This window comes from Electrophorus electricus, chromosome 8 (assembly GCF_013358815.1).
Source record: "Electrophorus electricus isolate fEleEle1 chromosome 8, fEleEle1.pri, whole genome shotgun sequence".
Classification (NCBI taxonomy): Eukaryota; Metazoa; Chordata; class Actinopteri; order Gymnotiformes; family Gymnotidae; genus Electrophorus; species Electrophorus electricus.
The window spans coordinates 17,744,886-17,765,290 of NC_049542.1; the positions used below are offsets into that span (position 1 = coordinate 17,744,886).

At 41.9% G+C, this 20,405-nt stretch overlaps 1 protein-coding gene across 5 annotated transcripts in view; it reads left to right on the forward strand.

Annotated features, from left to right (window-relative positions):
- Positions 1–20,405, forward strand: part of csmd3b (CUB and Sushi multiple domains 3b) — a 313,558-nt gene that overhangs the window by 272,320 nt on the left and 20,833 nt on the right. For all 5 annotated transcript variants that reach the window (XM_027011676.2, XM_027011678.2, XM_035529342.1 and 2 more), the window contains 10 exons: positions 696–884; positions 2,429–2,614; positions 3,239–3,433; positions 3,736–3,909; positions 4,375–4,548; positions 7,015–7,188; positions 7,892–8,077; positions 9,487–9,660; positions 16,781–16,963; positions 19,281–19,457. In XM_027011676.2, the coding sequence (XP_026867477.2) occupies positions 696–884; positions 2,429–2,614; positions 3,239–3,433; positions 3,736–3,909; positions 4,375–4,548; positions 7,015–7,188; positions 7,892–8,077; positions 9,487–9,660; positions 16,781–16,963; positions 19,281–19,457 (1,812 nt within the window). The remainder of the gene's footprint in view (positions 1–695; positions 885–2,428; positions 2,615–3,238; positions 3,434–3,735; positions 3,910–4,374; positions 4,549–7,014; positions 7,189–7,891; positions 8,078–9,486; positions 9,661–16,780; positions 16,964–19,280; positions 19,458–20,405) is intronic.

Here is a 20,405-nt window from a genome sequence, read left to right on the forward strand (position 1 = left end):
ACTGCATGTTATCAAATGGGAGTTGTTTCAGATAATACCAAATTATATTTGATCTTTTTAACCTTGACATGATAGATTATATTTTTGTAATTTGCTAAAAACATAAAAAATGCTCTTATAACAGTATCTCAGCTTTTAGTGAATGTTAAACACAATAGCATTTTAGTAAATTACACTAAACAAAGAAGATTATAGTGCTAGCAGTTTTTTTCTTTGATTCATTGTTTTTGCTTCAAGTAATTGAAGCACTACCACCATGCCTTCAGTTGTGTTAATCTTGTCACACTGATTACTTTGGGATGCCTAAATCAATTTCACACTAAATAAAACCCAATCATTTTCCATGCTAATAAAATTCTAAATTCCCTTTACTGACTGTTAGGGACATAATAACATCCCTTAAGGCCATTAAAATATTTTGCAATAATATACCATAACTGGATTCCTTAATATTTGAATCTGAGACTTTTCTACACTGGCCTAAAAAACAAGTACTTTGAACATTAGCCACACTCACAAGCCACCATACTTTAATAGTATCCACAGTTCACTAACTGCTTCCTGAGTGGTCAAGCCAAGCAATGGCTCCCCAGGACATGGCCGAAGGCATGCAGAAGTGACCCAGGTAAGGGGCGTTGCTCTAGGTGTTGATGAAAGAGGTGATGGGGCTTGCTCTGTGTCTGTCCTCTGTGCAGCCCTGTACTGCAGCACCCCAGACTCTCCCCTCCACGGCTCCATCAGCAGTCAGACTGGAGGTCACATCAACAGCCTGGTGCGCTGGGCCTGCGACCGGGGCTACCGCCTCATTGGCAAGAGCACTGCTGTGTGCAAGAAAACCCTTTATGGCTTCTACGACTGGGATGTACCAGTACCCGCCTGCCAAGGTAAGAACGAAGAGGCTAGGCTAGTGATGATGATGATGATGATGATGATGATGATGATGATGATGATGATGATGATAATGACGATAGTGGTGTGTTCTCTTGTATGGGCATAACATCTTATGCAAGCTCTTAAAAAACCACCAGGCTTATTAATGGTTTTAAGTAAAGTATTACCTTTTAGGCTATTCTTTGTGGATTTAAGATTAAGGCTAGAGGCTGAAATCATTCAATTTACCATTTTCATATTAATATTAATGTAAAAAAAAAATATCTCAGTTTCCCTGATTTTAGCATTAGAAAAACTTGCACCAGAAATTGCAAAGAACAAGATGAACTGAAATGGGGTTGTGAGGTATGGATAGCCCTAATTACACCAATCTTTGGTGTTCTACAGGGCAGTTTAATGGCACCAGGTGTTAATTCAGTGCTAGATGATGCACAATAATTCCCCAATCACAGCTTCAAGGAACTTCTTTTCCACGAATGTGTAATCCATTTTTACTGTCAGTGAAGGGAATGTGGTAACTGCTCACGCTGTTCTCTCCCTGATGCTGTTTATTCATGATGAATTTGATTTGCTGTATCAGAGCCTAAACACCAGAGTTCTCATCGCCATCTGTGTTTCATTCCTACCGCATAACTTCTGTGCTCAGGTCATGCTTTCTGAGCGCCTCCAGCTAAGCCTGCCTATGAGCCTTACCCTCAGTGCCACATCCTTCTGTGGGCAGTAGTGGTGGAAGCAGCCCTACCCCGCCCTCTCCGAGACTACAGCACTACATGCTGCTAATTTTAAGTGATACTTAAATGACACTGTGAGCTTCCAAAGTGTCCCAATCACTTTGCATTTGTATTTTTTCTCAGGAACTACAAACAGGCCTCTCCCCTTGTCATCATCAAAGTGTGTTGGCCCATGAGAGAGTCTTTGATTTGTGTTCATTTGCGTCAGGTGGAATATGACTGTGTTTTCCATAACACTGAAGAAAGGTGGGAGGTTTGAGTTGTGAACATGCTTGGATGTTGATGATTGCTTTCAGACTCTTTTAGGGGGCTTGAGCTTAACCTAGGGAGTTTATCCCTAGAACATGTTTCATATTTCATTGTTGAACCAAACTATGATGTTCTCTGTGTTTCTGTGATACTTATATAAATGGAGAAAGGACATAGAATAAGACTTTCCATTTACTGGTTGGTTTGACAAGGCCTTGACAATGACACAGTGAAAGAAACAGGTTTAACTATGGTTTCCAGTAAACTTCTAACCTCCTCTTAGATTTTCGAATGCAATTTACTGTATGATTTTTGGATTATTCTCTTAAATGTAGTATTGACCTTTCACAGAGGTTATTGTACATGTGCACATGCAACAAAATGTTACACATTACCCATTAAAAAGCAACCGCACAGCTAATGAACTACTGGTGAGTAGTTCATGTTCCAGTGGTGCAGCAGCCAAATGTTCTAATGTCATGGCATTTTACTTCAGCTTGAGCATACTTTTCATAAGAGCTGAACATTTCAAGGCCCCCTTCTCTCCCTCCTCCTAGCTGTGTCCTGTGGGGTGCCCAAGGCTCCTGCCAATGGGGGTGTGCTAGCAGTGGACTACTCATTGGGAACCCGAGTGACCTACTTCTGTAATGATGGCTACCGGCTGTCCTCCAAGGAGTTGACCAGTGCCGTGTGTCAACCTGATGGCACCTGGAGTAACCACAACAAAATTCCCCGGTGCTCAGGTACAAGTCCTTTCCTCACTTAACCACACAGGCTCAGATTCTGTTCAGAATGCATTCCCAAGCTACTGCCATACACACACAGAGCCTCAGTAATGTGACCTCTAATTTATTTATGAGCAGAATATGTTCTCAGAGCCAAAACATTAAGTTATTATCCATTAAAGACTGGGCACAAATGTCTTGGCCACTTTACAAAACTATGCAAAATATGAGCACTGGTTTTTAAAATGTAGAGAACAGCATTGGAAGGTTTTATGATTTTAGTGCTCAGTTATGAACAGCATGCAGACTATGTTTGTAGTGATTGACTATTAGTTCATGCCAGTACCTACTTAAAAAGCATTTTAATAAGAATTCCTTTCAACATTGTTGTTGTTCATTCAGCTCTTATTATGTGGACAAAATAGCTATGAGCCAAAGGTTAATTTTACCATAAACTTCATAATTAGCATTAATTATCTACAATTACTGTCCAGGCCTACCATATGTTGTGTTTTTGTGCCAACAATAAATGTATAGAAATTAAGTAAATCATAAATAGACAGTAAAGAGTTGTTTTGTTGTTGTTTGTTTGTCTTTTGCTTATTTATTTTCTAATTTTGGTATGTGTGTGTGTGTTCTCAGTTGTTGTGTGCCCCAGCATTGGATCTTTTTCTCTGGAACATGGACGGTGGCGGATTGTCAATGGTTCCCATTATGAGTACAGGACTAAAATCATTTTTACCTGTGACCCTGGCTATTACCGTCTTGGACCTGCACACATCCAGTGCATGGCCAATGGAGTATGGAGCTGGAGAAATGAGAGACCCCACTGTCAGAGTAAGAGACAGTCACAACTACTAACCAGCTATATACATGTTACCTTTATTTTAACAAATTCTTATTAGTAAGAGTGGCATGAGTAGACTCACAAATTACTATCAGTCTTCATTTTGACATGTTGAACACATCACAAACAGCTAATGGGGTTTTTTCTATGCCATGAATTGAAATATAATTGATCCCTTTCCTACTTGATTTAGGTTTTGATAACCATGCTGGTACACTTGTATCAACATGTCCAAAGTTATGCATAACCCTTTTTTCTCACTGCACCTTGTATCCTCCCCTTCTCTTCTTAGTTATCTCATGTGGGGAGCTCCCCACACCTGCCAATGGGAAGAAGATTGGGACACAGACCACCTTTGGGGCCACAGCCATCTTTATATGTGATGCTGGCTACATGCTGGTGGGCTCCACTGTGAGGGAGTGCCTGTCTTCTGGTTTGTGGAGCGGAACTGAGACACGTTGTCTAGGTAGACATGTTCACTCACATTCTACACTTCTGCTTTCTCCCAAAAACTCATTGCTGCTCCTGGGCGCATGTGGGTCAAAATCCTGCACTCCAGTCACTTTAAACCGCTCACTTGCCTTCGCCAAGAGGAACTACCAATAATCCCTTTGACATTGAAAATGCTAGTGTAACATGGTTCATCACAGATGGAAGTCCATTCTAGTGCCAAATGATGAACAGCCATTTTACCTAAGCTTCTTCTAAATGGGTCGTCTTTAGAGCACCAGCTTGTCCAAATGCATTTACAGAGATGACTGTGTCAACTAGGTAAATGTGCCTGCCATTAAAATAAACATATATACACTCTCTGTAAAAATGTGTATCCTTAATATTTCAGCATTGTCTCACCATGTTTTCCTGATTAATTAAACAGCAGCTCCAGTTTCTCTTCAATTATTCTTTTCGACCATCCTGTCTCTCTCTTTAGCGGGCCACTGTGGGCTGCCTGAGCAGATTGTCAATGGTCAGGTGATCGGAGAGAACTTTGGCTATCGGGACACAGTGGTGTACCAGTGCGCCCCAGGCTTCCGCCTCATTGGTTCCTCTGTGCGCATCTGCCAGCAAGACCACAACTGGTCCGGACAGTTGCCCATCTGCATCCGTAAGTCTGTGTCACGTTTTCCAGAAAAAGCAGCGTGATAGTTTTGCTAGAGCCTCTGACTGTCAGGAACACGGTGTTGGAGGAGCATGAGGTAGATGCTGTAAATGTTGCAGAATACAGTGGTAGAATCTCCCAGAAAACTGCAAAGCTTTGTAAATGATTAAAAAGAGACAATTTACCGCTTCCTGGGAAAACATATGAACAACTGTCCAGGCATAAGAAATACATTTTTTGGGAACTTTAGTCATCCTCAGTTAGTGTAAAGCAAGAAAGCTGTGGCATGCCTGCACCAACCTTCATCAAACCTTTCTCAAGTTAAAGTGTTGTGCAGCTGGTGGAGTGGAGGCCAAATCACATATGTTTGTTTAAGCCATTGCTACTGATCCTCAGATGAAGAGCTGTCACTGTGTTGCATTCAGCCTGGTGACAAATGTGTGCAAAGGAGCCTGTATCACGTGACCATGTTAATGGCACCTGAGGAGAGGGGCTTCTGCAGAGCGCTCCTCTAAGGACACTAGCATTTGAAGAGTTCACTAAAGCACAAGGAATAAAAGAGCCTTCTCATTCTCAAGGGACATTTTTAATTAACAAGTCATTCTCAGGCTCCAGTGCAGAGTGCCACAATGAGCATGCACTTTCATCGTTAACATTTGTGTTCAAAACTTTACCTAGTAAAGGCTACAAATGATGGAAGTGAGCTGATTGAGAGAGTTGGCTTGTTGTTGAAGTTCAGAGTGAATGCATTGTTGAAGTTAAATTGTGCACGCATTGTAGCCTGACATATATTAAGGAATGCAAATTAATATTTCAAATATCAGTGTAATTTTTATGTGGATAAATGTGGTATGTTTTCATTATGTTTTAAGCAAATCTTGCATTTATTTTGCACCATCATCACAAATATTATTAGCTCTGCTTTGGCTTGGTTTCTTTGATTTGAAATAAGTGTAGATTGAGTCATTTTTTGCCTTAATATACAGCATTTTAATAAAGGTAAATGAAAAGAAAATTCTGTTAAGATGTTGAGCAGCATTTGCAAAGCTTTGTTTTGGCAAAACCAAAACTAAATTGATGTATGTGATGCAGTGATGCAGCAACTAAGCAGTTTCTTACTTTAGGTGAGATTTCTTACTACGGACCTGAATAGGACAGATGTTCCAATAGTGCTTCCTGATCTGACCTTTCAGCAGATCTCAGAGTGCTACTGTTTTACTGTTTGTTACCTCATCCTTTATCTTACATATTAAGCTTGCTGCAATTTCCCTGGAATTACCTATTTCTTTAGTGAACAACAAGTAGTAATTACTAGCATGAGAGAGAGAATATGAAAGTGAGCAGGGGAGAGGGTGGGTTTTCAGCTATTTTAGCACGCAGTGATTTGGTTTGAAATTTTGGGCTATGGAAGGTGCTCAAATGAAGGGGAAATTGCCTTCGCGTAAAGAGAAACAAATTACATCTGTAATTATGCAAATGAACTGGCGTTGTTTATGAGAGTAGGAGAGAAGCGTGATGGGGAACAAAATGTGCTTGAGCCTTGAAGAGGAATTCTGAAAGAAGACTCCATTCTCATATAAGGCCATCTGCAGCCATATGGGTAAAAATAGGTGGCTTAGTAATAACCATACAGCAATAATAAATATAAATCTGCCATACAAGACTAGCACCTTGGAACACTGATTGTTGCCTTAACATTGCAGTCCACAAAACTCCACAAGACAAGATCTATCTCCTTTAAATGTAGTGTGTAAGTTTTGTATCCAATCAAAATGTGTCTTGGATTTGTTTATACTGTATGCACACAAGCACAAGGCTAATTAGAGTGTCAAGCCAACCTTGACATGGGCGTGACATCTCGCCCGAAGGCATGGCTATGCAGCTAACCAACAGTGTGTGTGAACGGCCCATTTACAGTGCATACACCCGCCAGCACCATGCAGTTAACCACCCGTTCAGCTTCACTCAGCAGACGCCTGCAGTTGAGCACAAATAAAATGGCTTGGCCCATTGGCAAGAAAATAAAAGCTGAATGAAGGCATATTTGCGATTAAGCATTTAATGTACAGATGGCTTGTCATTACTGTCAGCAGGGAGACCTATATATCCAAAGTGCTTTTAGCATCTTGCAGAGATCTGTTGATGTACACAGGATTTAAGCTTCATATTAGATATTTATGCAAAAGCACAAAGCACCTGGCTTTGATGTTCTTCATTTTAATAGTGTTATAGTAATGTTAGATGACTCATTATATGTTAGTTGACATTAGATGACTCGATACATACATTTATTTACCATAATGTAGTATTAGGACTAGTTTCTAAACCAAAGAATTCATCCCAGAAATGGGCTTTTAGTTGACAGGTCTCTGTTTAGATTGCTACTTTAGCATTGACAAGACACGACCCTATCCTATCAAGTTGCTATGCTAATAGGTTCTGCCATTTTAAAACTGTCCCCCTGTTGTTCAGCCATCAGCTGCGGACACCCAGGCAGCCCCATCTATGGACGCACTGTGGGCAATGGCTTCAACCTTAACGATGTGGTGAGCTTCTCCTGCAACACAGGCTATGTGATGGAGGGCCCGGGGCGGGCCCACTGCCAAGCCACCCGCCAGTGGAGTCAGCCACCACCAACATGTAAAGGTGGGGAAAAAAGTTAAGTCGATTATTCACACTGAGTTTTGGCTGAGCCACCGCCTGCCAAAAAAAAAAAAAACATGCTGCAGTGCACTCTGGGTAAGTTGGAGCAGCCTATGTTGCTCTTGCTAGTGCTGCATTATACCATTTGATGTTTGACATTATATGTTCAAGAACTAAAGTATGCCAGATGTTTTATTTGCATGAGGGGGCACTGAGGAGGCTACTGAATTTTTTAACCTAATCTCTATCTGCTGCATCTGTAGCCTGTGATCAATTACCATGGAAATAATTTCAATGCATTTTCATGTATTTGCAATAGAACAGAAAAGCCCATTGACATGAAACACACTTCTTATTGATGCCTGAGGGCTGTTGTTGACCACTGTCTTAAGACGTATCCATAGGCTTCCATGTGTGCTTCCTGCTTTCTTGACATGACTTTGTGTTATGTCAGTAAGTGTTAACCTTATCTATTATAGCAAACAACTATTCCTTCTATCTTAAGAAACACAATGTAATGTAACATGTTAAAGCAACCTCTATAGACACTGTAATTGTCATTTTTCACACATGTTAATGATGAGGAGAGCTGCCAGCGAGTTTCCTAGAGCAATGTAACTTGCTTAGTGCTTCTGCCAAATAACACATATGCCTCTTGCTCCATCTCTCCCCCCACCCCCCTCCATCTCTTCTTCCCTGTGTTCAGTGGTCAATTGCTCTGATCCTGGGATCCCAGCCAACTCCATCAGGCAGAGCAAGATCGAGCATGGCAACTTCACCTTTGGCACGGTAGTCTTTTACGACTGCAACCCAGGCTACTACCTGTTTGGCTCCCCCGTACTCACCTGCCAGCCCACCGGCCAATGGGACAAGCCTCTGCCTGAATGTATTGGTGAGTTGGTGATATGTCCGGCCCCCTTGAGTTGAACAGCAGAACTTGGCAGCAGCTCTGCACCATTAATTAGCGTAATTCCCGCTGTTAATTCCAGTAATGGAGGCGGAAACAGTCGAGTGACCCTCTCCCGCTGCTTTAGATCAGTTCATTAATTGAGAGACAGGTGGAACATAGACTTTTTGCAGGCAGACTAATTAGCAATGCCAGCCTTGTGGCTGATCCCTGTCTTATTAGGTGCACATCCCGCCACATGCCAAACATCCACCTCCGCCGCTCTTTTTCGGCTCAGTGAGGCGCTATTAGCGCCAGCTGCAGAAACAATGCTGCCTTAGCTCACGTTCCACCATGACAAGCCCCCCTGCTGTCCCTGACGTCTCCTTAGCCCCTCCTCAGCCTGCGGGCCCGGCTGGGCTCCACACCTCGCTAATCTGCCGCAGGACCCCATTTGCCCTCTTTTCCATATTCATCGAAAGTTTTTGCTTGTCAGCAAGCATTTGTAATCCAAACACAGGCTTCTGATCTGCTGTTGGCTTCACTATACCTGGTACAGCAAGCAAGCATCCTAATCCTAAATAAGACATCGAAACCACATCGATTTAAAGCGCAGCTTGCATTTTAAATGCAGAGCAAGAATATGGCACATAAAGCATGATTCAGTGCCAATACTGTTAAGGATTAAATGTATTAGCAATCTATTATATCACTGCAAAAGCCTACTTACCAAACATTCTATTACAAAACAACTGCCTTGTACCTATGCTCACTGATCGCATAGGTACACTTACTAACATGTAGGCCTATACTTTGTAGGTAGACAATTACAGACTGTTCATTTTTGATCATATATTATTTGGGTGGCAGTACATTTTCAATATGACCGCAACAGTGACATGGTAATGGAATGGTAGTGGCTGTTGCGCTGATAGGAATTATCAGGCACAGCAGAGTCTGGAGTTTTTAATCATGTCAGCAGCACTTCTGGGTTCAGACTGATTAAGGACTAAAAGGTAGCTAACAGAACTTGTGCATAATAACAAATGGGTTGTAATTTATTTTACTTTACACCTACAAAGTATACTTGCAAGTTAAATTCTTTTAATGAAGTGGTTGGAGAAATTTGAGTTTAATCTTACTCAAAGTTTATCTTGTAAATGCATTATTGCTAAGAAGCTTTCACATTCAGTGAGGCCTTGGACATGACAGAAGAAGAAACACAATCTGATGATGGCAGCAGTCTCAGAGGGAACAGTTTTAGCACCTCCCATAGTGTGAAATGGTCTAGGATTGGGCTGTAATTAAACATGAATGTAAACTTAGTTTGAAATACTGCTGCATCATAATTATAGCCATTGTGACAAAGTGTGTGTGTGTGTGTGTGTGTGTGTGTGTGTGTGTCTTTTCCACAGTCGTGGATTGCGGACACCCTGGATCTCCTCCTAATGGTGTATTGAGTGGAGAAAAGTTCACCTTTGGCTCTACAGTGCGCTATTCTTGCACAGGGGGCCGGCAGCTAAAGGGCGAGTCCTCTCGAACCTGCCAGCTGAATGGACACTGGAGTGCACCGATGCCATTCTGCTCAGGTAGCCCACACATTCACACACCCAGCACACAGCACAGCCTTCAGTGGTGTACAGATGCCTACATGATCCTTTGTATGCAGGAATATACACTTGACAAAAACGGAAAGCGATCTAATGTTTCTGTGGTACTGACTAGCTGATACTTTGGTCCCTTCATCAGGGAATTGTCTTTATTATTTATTAATAATCCGAATGTATATACGCAAGGAGGTGCTCCTCCCATCATGTCCGTTTTTTAGGATGAGCTAAGGGCAGAGTGTATAGGACTTTGGAGAAAGGATTGAATGGGTGAACTCCTTCAGTATCCAAATCTAGCAAAAGTATGCAAAACTATAACAATTGATAACAGCAACTTTAAAGGGAACCATTTTCAAAATAGCCCCAGAATAGACTGCTGTCACCGAATGGAGAGAGGGAGCTCTGGAGCTTGTGTATGGAGGTGTTAGTGGTGGTGCAGATGGTGTGTTGTCTGCCTTGTGTGTGTACACAAAGCACTGGACACTTACAGGCCCAAAGCAGAAGTGCAGGTACTAGCACTATGCTCCTCTACAGTGCTTCACACACAAATCAGCTTGTGAGCCTACTTACCCAAGACAAGCTGGCTTTTCCCTTCTGTAATGCAACCATCCATATCCAAACGGTCTTCTACTACAGCTGTACCCATGGAGTACAGCTATATTTGATTAAAGATGACTATGACCCCATGGGGAGACAGTGGAGGCATTTGCTGAAAAAGCTTATTTTATCTTTTTCTCTTCTTAAAATGATGTGACTCTCTTGGTAATTAGACATGCACACTACTGCTCCACTGGGAGAGAAAGTGTGAAAGAGACTATGGGCCCAGTAGGGAATATATTTGTGGGTTCTGGGCACCATTTAATGTTTTTTGTCCTCCTTATTGAGATGACATGCCATCTGCTTTATGCCAGAGGCTGCATAGTAGAGGACATACACACACACACACACACACCCGTGTGCGCGCGCGCACACACACACACACACACACATACATACACACGCACACACGTATACACATATATTTTAATGCACACAGTGTCATACCCCAAGTCTATAAAACAGAAAAAGGTACACAGACCAAGTATGGCAACTTCAAGTGCAAATCTAGAAGAGGAAAGGACATTTCAAGGTGCATACCAACACCTTCCTCCTATGACTGCTGTGCTTTTGGAGCAGAATGCCATGTCCCTGTTCCACCACAACCCATACAACAGCTAAGCACATCAGCCGTGGCCTTCAAACTGCCCACACATCCAGCGCTGTATGAGGTCCTGCTGCAGTCCTGCCCTTTGGCAGGTCACAAACACAGCATCAATGAGGAATGAAAGAACTGCACCAGGGGCAGTCAGGCCTTCATCACTGTATTATTAGGATTCAGGGACCTTCTTGCCAAGGTTCGTCCAGGTCCATACCCTTTGTGAGCTGGACTTTGAATCATGACAATTTTGTGTCCTTGAAAAGAATTCAAAGGAGAATATGAGCATATTGAAAGAGAGATTATCTGAAGTTACTGGCATTTGGAATATGTTCTATAGCAGTATGGTTCACTGAGCATCACATTTTCCTGAAGACCTTCATGGTGTGACAATACTGGTGCCCTTTTATAAATATGTATCAAGCAAGAATTGCTATTCTGATATGCACTCTCCAAAAAGATGATTTTTACAGCTAGAAAGAAACTTTCTCTGGCACAGTGACAAGCAGTAATTTACATCTGTAACCACATTGCTATAAAAAGGCAAAAATTCTCAGTCTCATGCTTTAATGTGTATCTCCTTTCTAATTTGGGATGAAAAAACCTGCTGGAGATATGAGTTCCCATGATCGGGTTATGCTTTATAATACCCTTTGATCCCATGTAGGACCTTTCCTGAACAGCTCTTCTCAGAACCCCTAGAATGATTTTGCCTGACATCAAGAAGGCTGCTGATTGAACCCTATGATGGTTCTGTTCAAAGCTTGTAAGGTGTTATAGCCGTGTGAAAGAATTTTCCATGTGAATATATAATCTCAAAAGACTGGTGGTAGGAATGCTGTGTATTGCCAAAGTTTTATCCTCAGTTCTACCCTCAGTCCTGACCTGCCTTGCCCAGTTCCTCTCCCTTTCCCTAGTGACTCAATCCACCAGACTATCTCAATCTCAGGTCCATTCTAATAGGCAAGAGTGTGGTCATGCACCCACAGACACATTTGTAGTCACCTGATCACTGCTTGTCCCTTTACCTTAATTAAAATTTATGTGACCCCTAAAGGGAAAAAGCAGACACAGGCTTGTTCAGTTACAGCATTCATTCTCCCACTCTGCAACTGTGCTCTGTGACCCAAAAATAGTTCAGGAGACTGAGAATGAAATAACTGAAAGCAACAGGCAACTTTCTGCCTCTCTTTCTTCCCCTTTTCTCCTTCTCCATCTATATCCTAGAGTCCTTGGAGAGTTTTCATGCTTTCCCAAAGTGTTTGTTGTGCCTCCAGGATTTTGTGGTTTTCCTGGCACGTAATCAGAGCAAGATAAGTTTAGTTCCTCTTCTCTTGTTTGCAAGAGGTCTAACATACGGATTTTCACTGTCACTCTCAGACACACACGCATATACAAAAAAAATTAAAAAGTATGTGTGCAAGCATACATGCAAACATTGCGTTAAAACACATACATATATTTGAAGGAATCCAGAGTTGTGCACAATAGCGAACAAAGATGAGGGCTGTTTGTGTGTGTGCATCTCTATGTATATTTCCCTGTTGAGTGTGAGATGTGAGAGATTCCTGTAGGCCACATTAATGTGTGATTACATTTTTTCCTTTTATGTAACAAGCTAGCCAGCAAAAGCTATTATGAGCATTTGACCCTGTTGGCAGCCCCATGTAATTGGCTGCATCCATCCATAAGTAAAGCCTGATCTGGCCCCTCTTTTCATCACCATGCAGCCATTTACACTCCACCCCCAGCCAGTCTGCATCCCAATTAGCAGTGTTCAGGCCAGGCCATGAGTCAATGTGAACTGCTGTGTCCAGCTGCTGGGTGGACCACACACCCTTCCTGCACTCAAACCTGAACTTAGCCAATTAGGGTGGCTACAAGCCTTGATCGGCACTCTGGCTGTACGAGCAGCCCACAGTTGAGAGACCCTCAGCAGTGTTTGCTAACCACCTCTGCACTGGCTAGCACCACTCTGTAAACTATTTGAGCCTGACTTATAAAATCTAGTAATTCAGACCATAGGCACATTTTTGTATTCTTAATGTCTACTGGGAAATAAGATGAATGATTTTGTTGTTTGCTTGATCATTTGGTTGGTTGCTTGCTTGCTTGCTTGCTTAAATGCTTTATTTAATTGGTTCTATTTGATCCAATTGATCATTTTCATCACTTTTTTTTTTTTATCTGTGTTGACAAATAAAATATGCAGTAGTAGTTGTCCAGGACATTAAAGGGGTTTAAGCTTTTACTCTGACATAAAGCCTTACATTATCCCTGAAAAGGCCACAGTAATGCCTTTGATCAATAATCCATTTCAGCATGGAACACAATTTTTGTTTCATTCTTTCATTGCCGTGGTTCCATAATGCCTTGTCAAGCTTGTGCATGACAGATGAAGCCTAGCTAAACTTCATGAGAACAAGAATCTCATTGAATGAATTTGCACTGTTCATATTTACATAGATTTATATATTTATATTTAGATATAGGTAGATAGACAGTTTGCACAGACTAGTCTTGTGAAGTCATATTCAGTTCTCAGGAAAGTCTAATGTGTGGCACTGCATTGCCATACTCTGCTCATCTTTTATGCAGACAAGATGTTTGCAGTGACTTTCCCTTGTCAGCCTTTCATCCGCCTTTCCCCCAACCTCTGTGGTCTTAAGCTTGCTGTTGAGGACGTGTCCAACAGCACCTGTGGGAGAGCTCTCAGTGCCATCGCTGTTCTCCACCTGCCCCACCCTTCATGAGCTGGGTGCTTATTCAGCACTCCCTCTGTCACAGAGCGCATTCGCGAGCGCACCTGTCAAATGATGACAGCATGCACACACATGCTGTCATCATTTGTCAGAAGAATATAACATATTACACTCAGAAGTCAAGATTAGGAAGCTTGACATTCACCAGCCAGTTGTTTTTAAATAGCCTTTAGTTATATCCTTCATCAAAGCTATGAAACTGAATTGATCGTCATGCAACATACAGTACTGTGCACAGGTCTTAGTCCACCATTAGAGTTGTGGCATGAATGGCCACCCTCCTGGCGTCCCTGTTTCCTTGCTTTCCCTGTTGTGTCTGTTTTCCTTTACTTCCTTTTTCTATTCCTTGGTTTTGTTTTCTCCACCCCTCATCTGTTCCTTAATTCCAGTTCTTGTTTTGGTTCTCCCTGTTCCTATGTTCACCTTTGTCTGGTTAGCGCCTAATTGTCTTGGTTATTTAAGCCCTGTGTTTGGTTTCCCATGTTGTGTCTTATTTTGGTAAGATTGGTCGTGTGTAGTCATTATCATTATCTCTGTTATTGCTTTATTTGTTTGCTTAGTTTGTTTGTTACTTTGCCTTAGTGTTTTCCCCGTGTCTGTTTTATTTGCCTCCCGTGTTTAGTTTCCCTAGTTTATTAAAGAACCTCCTGCAACTGCATTCTGCCTCTTGTTGTTGTTATAGTAATGATATAATGACCATATATAATTATTTCTGTCTCTTTATTAAGATAAAAGTAGAAAATACAGGGGGAAAAATCTAACACTTTTCAGAATAAAATGGATTCTACAGGCAAAAGTCAGTATTTAGTGTGACCTCCCTTGGCACTAAGCACATCTTGGACCTTTTTTTGAGGAGACTGTCTTAAAGTTTTCTGAAGTAATCTCCAGGGATATTACACCAGCCTTCTTTTAGCAATTCCCAGAGGTCTTTAGATTTAGGCTGTCTTTGCCTGCTATTGCTCAAGTTTAAGGGAAGCTCACACTAAATACTTGCTACTGTAGCTTATAGAAGCTGTTTTTTTTCTTCTGGTTTTTAATACTGCAAACAAATTTCTCATATTCTAATATTTCTAATATTCTAGTAGTATTCTAAAGATACTGGGAAATAATTGTATACGGTAATTACAATTGCTAAAACAACAAATCTAATGGTGTCCTAAGACCTTTTGAGAGAACTGTATCTGTGGCTCACCAGAAATCTTAGCGAGCTCATTTATGCATTATGTAATGTGGAGCAATTAGGCAGATGCATTTGTTGTGAAGAGTGAGATTTATTAGGGATAAATCCAAACTCAGGGTCATAATCACAGTCCGGGTTCAATTTACCAACATGTACAGTTCCGGGAAACATGGTACCAGAAAAGTGAAGCAGGTCACAACAAATACAACACAACGTACACAAACAAGGGTTGCACCAGCACCAACGCAACGTGAACATGACAGAGGCTAAGGCAGGCAGAGCAAACACAACAACAACAAGCAAGGCTTACTGTATACAGTGACCAGCAAACTAAGACAGAAAACATAGGGTATGTATACACACAGACTAATAAGGAACAGGTAATACAATTGAGGGGCAGACAAAACAAAACTAAGGAACATAACCAAGGAAGTAATTCAAAACAAAGACACAAGACAGGGTAACCAAGGAGGCAGTATGCAAGGAGGGGCCAATCATGACACATTACAAGATTCCAGGTACTTTATGTGATCTTTTTCATTCTCGGTCAGAATGGACCTAAACCCACTTGTCACAATATGCCCTAAGAAGGATATAGCTCTTTATCAGAGCATCCCCAGAAGAGCGTCCTTTACCCTGAGAGCAAATCCATCCTTCCCACTTACTTTGAAGTTCACAACAGCATGCATCTTCCCTGTCTGGCCTTAGGTGTTGTCTTTGTGTGATGTAGGTGACACACGTGGTATATAGATATATATCACGTGATTAAAATCTGTCTACTCTGCTTCAGCCATGACTAGAAAAAGAAACAAGCATCCCATACTGAAACCAGAGTGGCTGTTATTTACTGATATTAATCAGTGTGTAGAAGGAACTATAGTACTTAACTAGGAGCCATTTTTAATCTGTCCCCTGAGCCGACTGCTCCCAGACCTGCCTGTTCCCCATTCATTGGAACAATATTTTGAGCAATGCATTTTTTCATAGCCTACTCCATGTTTAAATAAATGATGACTTATTCATGGAGGTGGACAAGTCCCCTGACATGGGCTATTTTCTGATGTTGACTCACCTATTATATGAGTGCAGTTTAATATGAAGGCGTGTGCAGCGTGTGGTGGTGAGTTTGCCTTTGCACCCATGTGCCACTGGGTTGCTGTTTGCAGAATACCTCCTAGCAGCCTCTGTAATGCCTGTTTTATATCAGAGCCTGCACTCCAGGAGGACTTTGAAAGGAGATGGTATGCTTGTTTGCTTTTGTTTCTGCCTTCTGGACTCTGTCATAAACTTTAGTGGCCATACTCTCCTTCTTGGGCACTGTAGATTGCTGCTGTAAGCACAGATAGCTAGATTTTACGCGTGTGTGTTTGTGTGCATGTGGGCATATGTGTGAGTGATTGCATATGTGTATGAATGAGTGTTTGTGTGCATGTGTGTGTATGTGTGTGTGCACGCGCATGCCCACATGCATGTGAGTGTGTATGTGTGTGTGTGTGTGTGTGTGTGTGTGTGTGTGTGTGTGTGTGTGTGTGTGTGTGTGTGTGTGTGATGATAGATGATGTGGCTCAGGTGAGGCATAATGCTGCAGGGCCCTGAACTGCACAGTCCCAGATATATGGAAGTCTCCAGAATCAATCAGCACTATCAATTTCCTGAGCTGGGTTGGAGCCTTGAGTGTGGGAAAAAGAGCTATATGAAAGGTGTCCTCCAAGACTGAAGCCACAGTGTGACTACAGAGAACAGGTTCACAAGCCAAGAGGAGGTCATTTACCTTCCTTCAGCTGATGTGGAATAGGTTTTATGTCTTTTTATGTATGAAATCATGTGAACTTTTTAATCTTTTCCTTCTTATCATCTGCTGTTTCTCTCACTGTCTTTTTAAATTCTAATTCTCCTTTATCTATCTGTTTCAATTCATAACTCCCTCTCTCTCCCACTCTCTTTCCCTCGCTTTCCTCTGTGAAGGTGATTCTTCAGGGACGTGTGGAGATCCAGGTGTGCCGTCACACGGGAGCAGGGAGGAGAGTGATTTTCGCATCCGCAGTAAAGTGCACTTCAGCTGCTCCACAGGTTACATTCTCTTCGGGTCCTCTGAGAGAATGTGCTTCCCCAATGGCACCTGGTCCGGAACCCAGCCCTTCTGCAAACGTAAGCACACTACACATAGCATGCGCGGTGCAGTAGCTCCAAAAAGTGCTTGCTTCCCCCTGTCCCTTCCTTCTGTTGCACACCATTGTCTTATTTTATCTCTTTGATCTCTTTGATCTAGATTTCTGAGAATAATGCAAAGAAAAGAGCTTTAGGTTCAATTTTATCAGTGATTCTTCCAATTCACATATTTTTTTTATAGTTTTATAAACATTTTGGAGTTGTACCCATAGTAATACCAAGAGCAAGCACTTGGCATTTTGGACAAAATCAATTTTTCTCATTGTCGTATCCCCTAATACCCAGTAGACCATAACAAGCAAAATCCTTCAGAAGTAAAACTGCAAATCTGTTTTTACGTAAACAATAAGGTGGTCTTCAAAGTCATCTTCACATGAAGGAATATTGCAGATCACCTGCCACCCAGACAATAGATGCTTGAATCAAAACCTGTGCTCCCTCTTCAACTGTCTTGGCCACATCTCTCAAGAGTGGATATTGTGTTATAACTGTTGTCACCCGAGGTTCCTCAACATGTATTGCCACTAGAGCCCACTTACCCTCAGGCACCATACACTGAAACTCAAAGGAAGTAGGTCTAGCAGGCGGAAACAGGCCTTGTTTGTGACAGAGAGGCATAACATGCTGCCTTGTTTTCTCGTCCCAAGAACCAAGTAATGGTGTATTTCTCCAGGCCGAAACCTCCCGCAGAGAACAGACACAACAGCCATTGTACAGACATCACTTTTGGAGACACAGCGACAAGCATGCAGGAAGAGTGCATAATTGAGGGGGAAGGTGTTGCACACAAACCCTTCCCCCTACCGCAAAGTGACACAGCCTGAGGGATGCACAATGGTCTATGTGTCATGAGGAGACAAAGGGATCCTCTGGTTCCTTGTGGGGAAGGTGTGTGTACAAGCCCAGACTCACGTCTCTGTTAAGACTGCAGGGATACAGGATGCCATTGAGATTGGCGGCTCTATTCTGCATTGTTCATCCAAATGAGAGCACGGCTTGGTTCCGCATTTAAAAGGGTGTACAGATTGTTAACTTGGCTAACCCAAGGGAGACGACTTCTTAGCAAGATGAGATAAATGAGATGAATGGGATGAATCTTTCTTTATCTTCCCCTTTCTCAGTCTGTCTGTTTATCAGTCTATCCGCTCTGCTGTGGGTTTGATGCAGAATCAGGGCTTCATTTGTGAGTTAGAACAGCCAAAATAGTATGCACAAGAGGCTGGGTAAACACAGGCATCAGGAATTTCCTGAATGCCCAGCATTATCGTTAAAGCCCTGAATAGTTTAATTAGGCTGTCTCGGCATGCATACACTTAAAAGGGGGCCACAGCACTGAAATCCTTATGTTATTGAATTGCTAGGGGCCTGAGTTTCATCACAAACCTCTGCAGAAAACAAATGCATACTCAGATGGCTTGACTTATTGCTTTTGCTTCCTGTGCTCTTCCTGGCACGTATTTTGTCCAGCAACATTACCATCATGTCCTGCCGGCATATTTTCATGATGTAACCTTTTGAGTCTACTACTCTCTACTGGTTTCATTCGATTTCAGTGGACTATCTATTAAATAACCTGGAGCTAGCAAAACACCATCGAGCAACTTCACACAGGCTATATATACAACATAAGGTATGAAAATTTTGCTCTGGAGTATTTTAACAAGGCTTGGGAAGGAAAAGTAATATTTTTTAAGCTGTACAATATCTAGTCTATGTGGAAACTTATACTTGAAAACAAGCAAACATTGTTTATACATTGACAGATTTTAGTATAACTATCAGAAATTCTTACCCCCTCCCTACAAGAAGGCCAATATTTAATGGATTCTTTGAAATGTTTCTCAGAATGAAGTGTCAAGACCTTAAATTTCCCAGGATGTGACCTCTCAGAATCTTGTCCCACTTAAAACCCATCAGCACTCCATCTCTACTTCCTTTGCTCCTCTGAGCACTGAAATTACATTCTGCAGAGGCTGCTATTACACACTGCTATTACACTCTTCATCTTACCTCCAGCCACTTCTGCTTCTGCGACCACAGCCAGGCTTCTCTCCTTGCCCTTACGCAGTAATCTGTGCCCTGTCTAACATCTGTAGTTGAAAAGCAAAGTGCACATATGTCTACTCACTTGCTTTTAGAAGACATAATTTTTAATGTTATGATGATATGAAGACACCATCTGATTTAATTCCTCAATTTTTTTGCTGTGAAATACAGCCCTGAAAGATTTAGGTCTTTGGTACTGTGGTTTGTTGTCAGTTAACTGTCATAACCATATCCTTGTTGTGTGTAACAGCGGTGCAGTGTGGTAACCCTGGGACTCCCAGCAATGGGCGAGTGTACCGGCTGGACGGCACCACTTTCTCACACTCAGTCATCTACTCCTGCATGGACGGTTACCTACTGACGGGCTCCGCCACACGTCAGTGCCAGGCCAACGGAACCTGGTCAGGCAGTACTCCCAACTGCACCAGTGAGTGAGGGTTTCAGCCCAGGACAATCTGGTCCTGATGCAATTCTGTCTCACTGATTCAGGCCTAGGTCAGAGTGATAAAGAAGTACACTAGGGAAGATGGGTTGAGGTTAGCCCTGTTCACAAACGGGGAAGAGAAGGAGAAATGATCATTTTCAGGTCATCAGGTAAAGAAAGCAATTACTCCCATCTCCCAAAACACTGCTGGGGATTGCCATCCTTCCCCCAGCTTCCCTGTATTGGTATTAAGACAAGACAATTTAGATCCCAGCCATGAGTAAGTGAGTCCTGAGTTTTTAATGTCACTTTAAAGGTCTACCAAGTAGACGTTATCTTAAAACTAAGTGGAAATGTCAAAATAGATTAATATTACTTGGTGATGATAAGTATGGAATCTGTGAACAGCTTTCCTTAAAAAATGCTGTAGAGATGTTGCTGCAGAACATTTATCATGTCTCATGTTTCATATGTGTTTTCATATATGCAGCACAAGTACTACTTTTTTCAGGGCTTGGGCAGCTGTCTTTGTGATAAATGGAAATAACAATGAAAAGAAGGCAGTGAATTCACACAGCGCAGCATTCCTTCTATGCTACAGTACAGTACAGGACTTTTCTCTTCACAATTCTAGCATCATCATTTTTGATTAGTTGATTACTAAATTAGCACAGAAGCACTGATACCATAACCCTGTATTCTGTGAATGGATTTAATAGGTGTGGTACCCCAACACAACACTGATTTATGCTGTTCTGCATATGTTTACCCAGCAGGCCTAGGGAAGTGATGCATTGTTTTGTCCAAGGGAGGAGTCACTTTTTGCTTTAGCAGTTTCTACAATCAGTTGACACTTTTAAGACCAGGGTCCACTGATGGATTTTAAATCATCATTGCAAAGCATTTTCACAGAAGACACAAAATGTATAGAAAATCGAGCATGTAGTATAC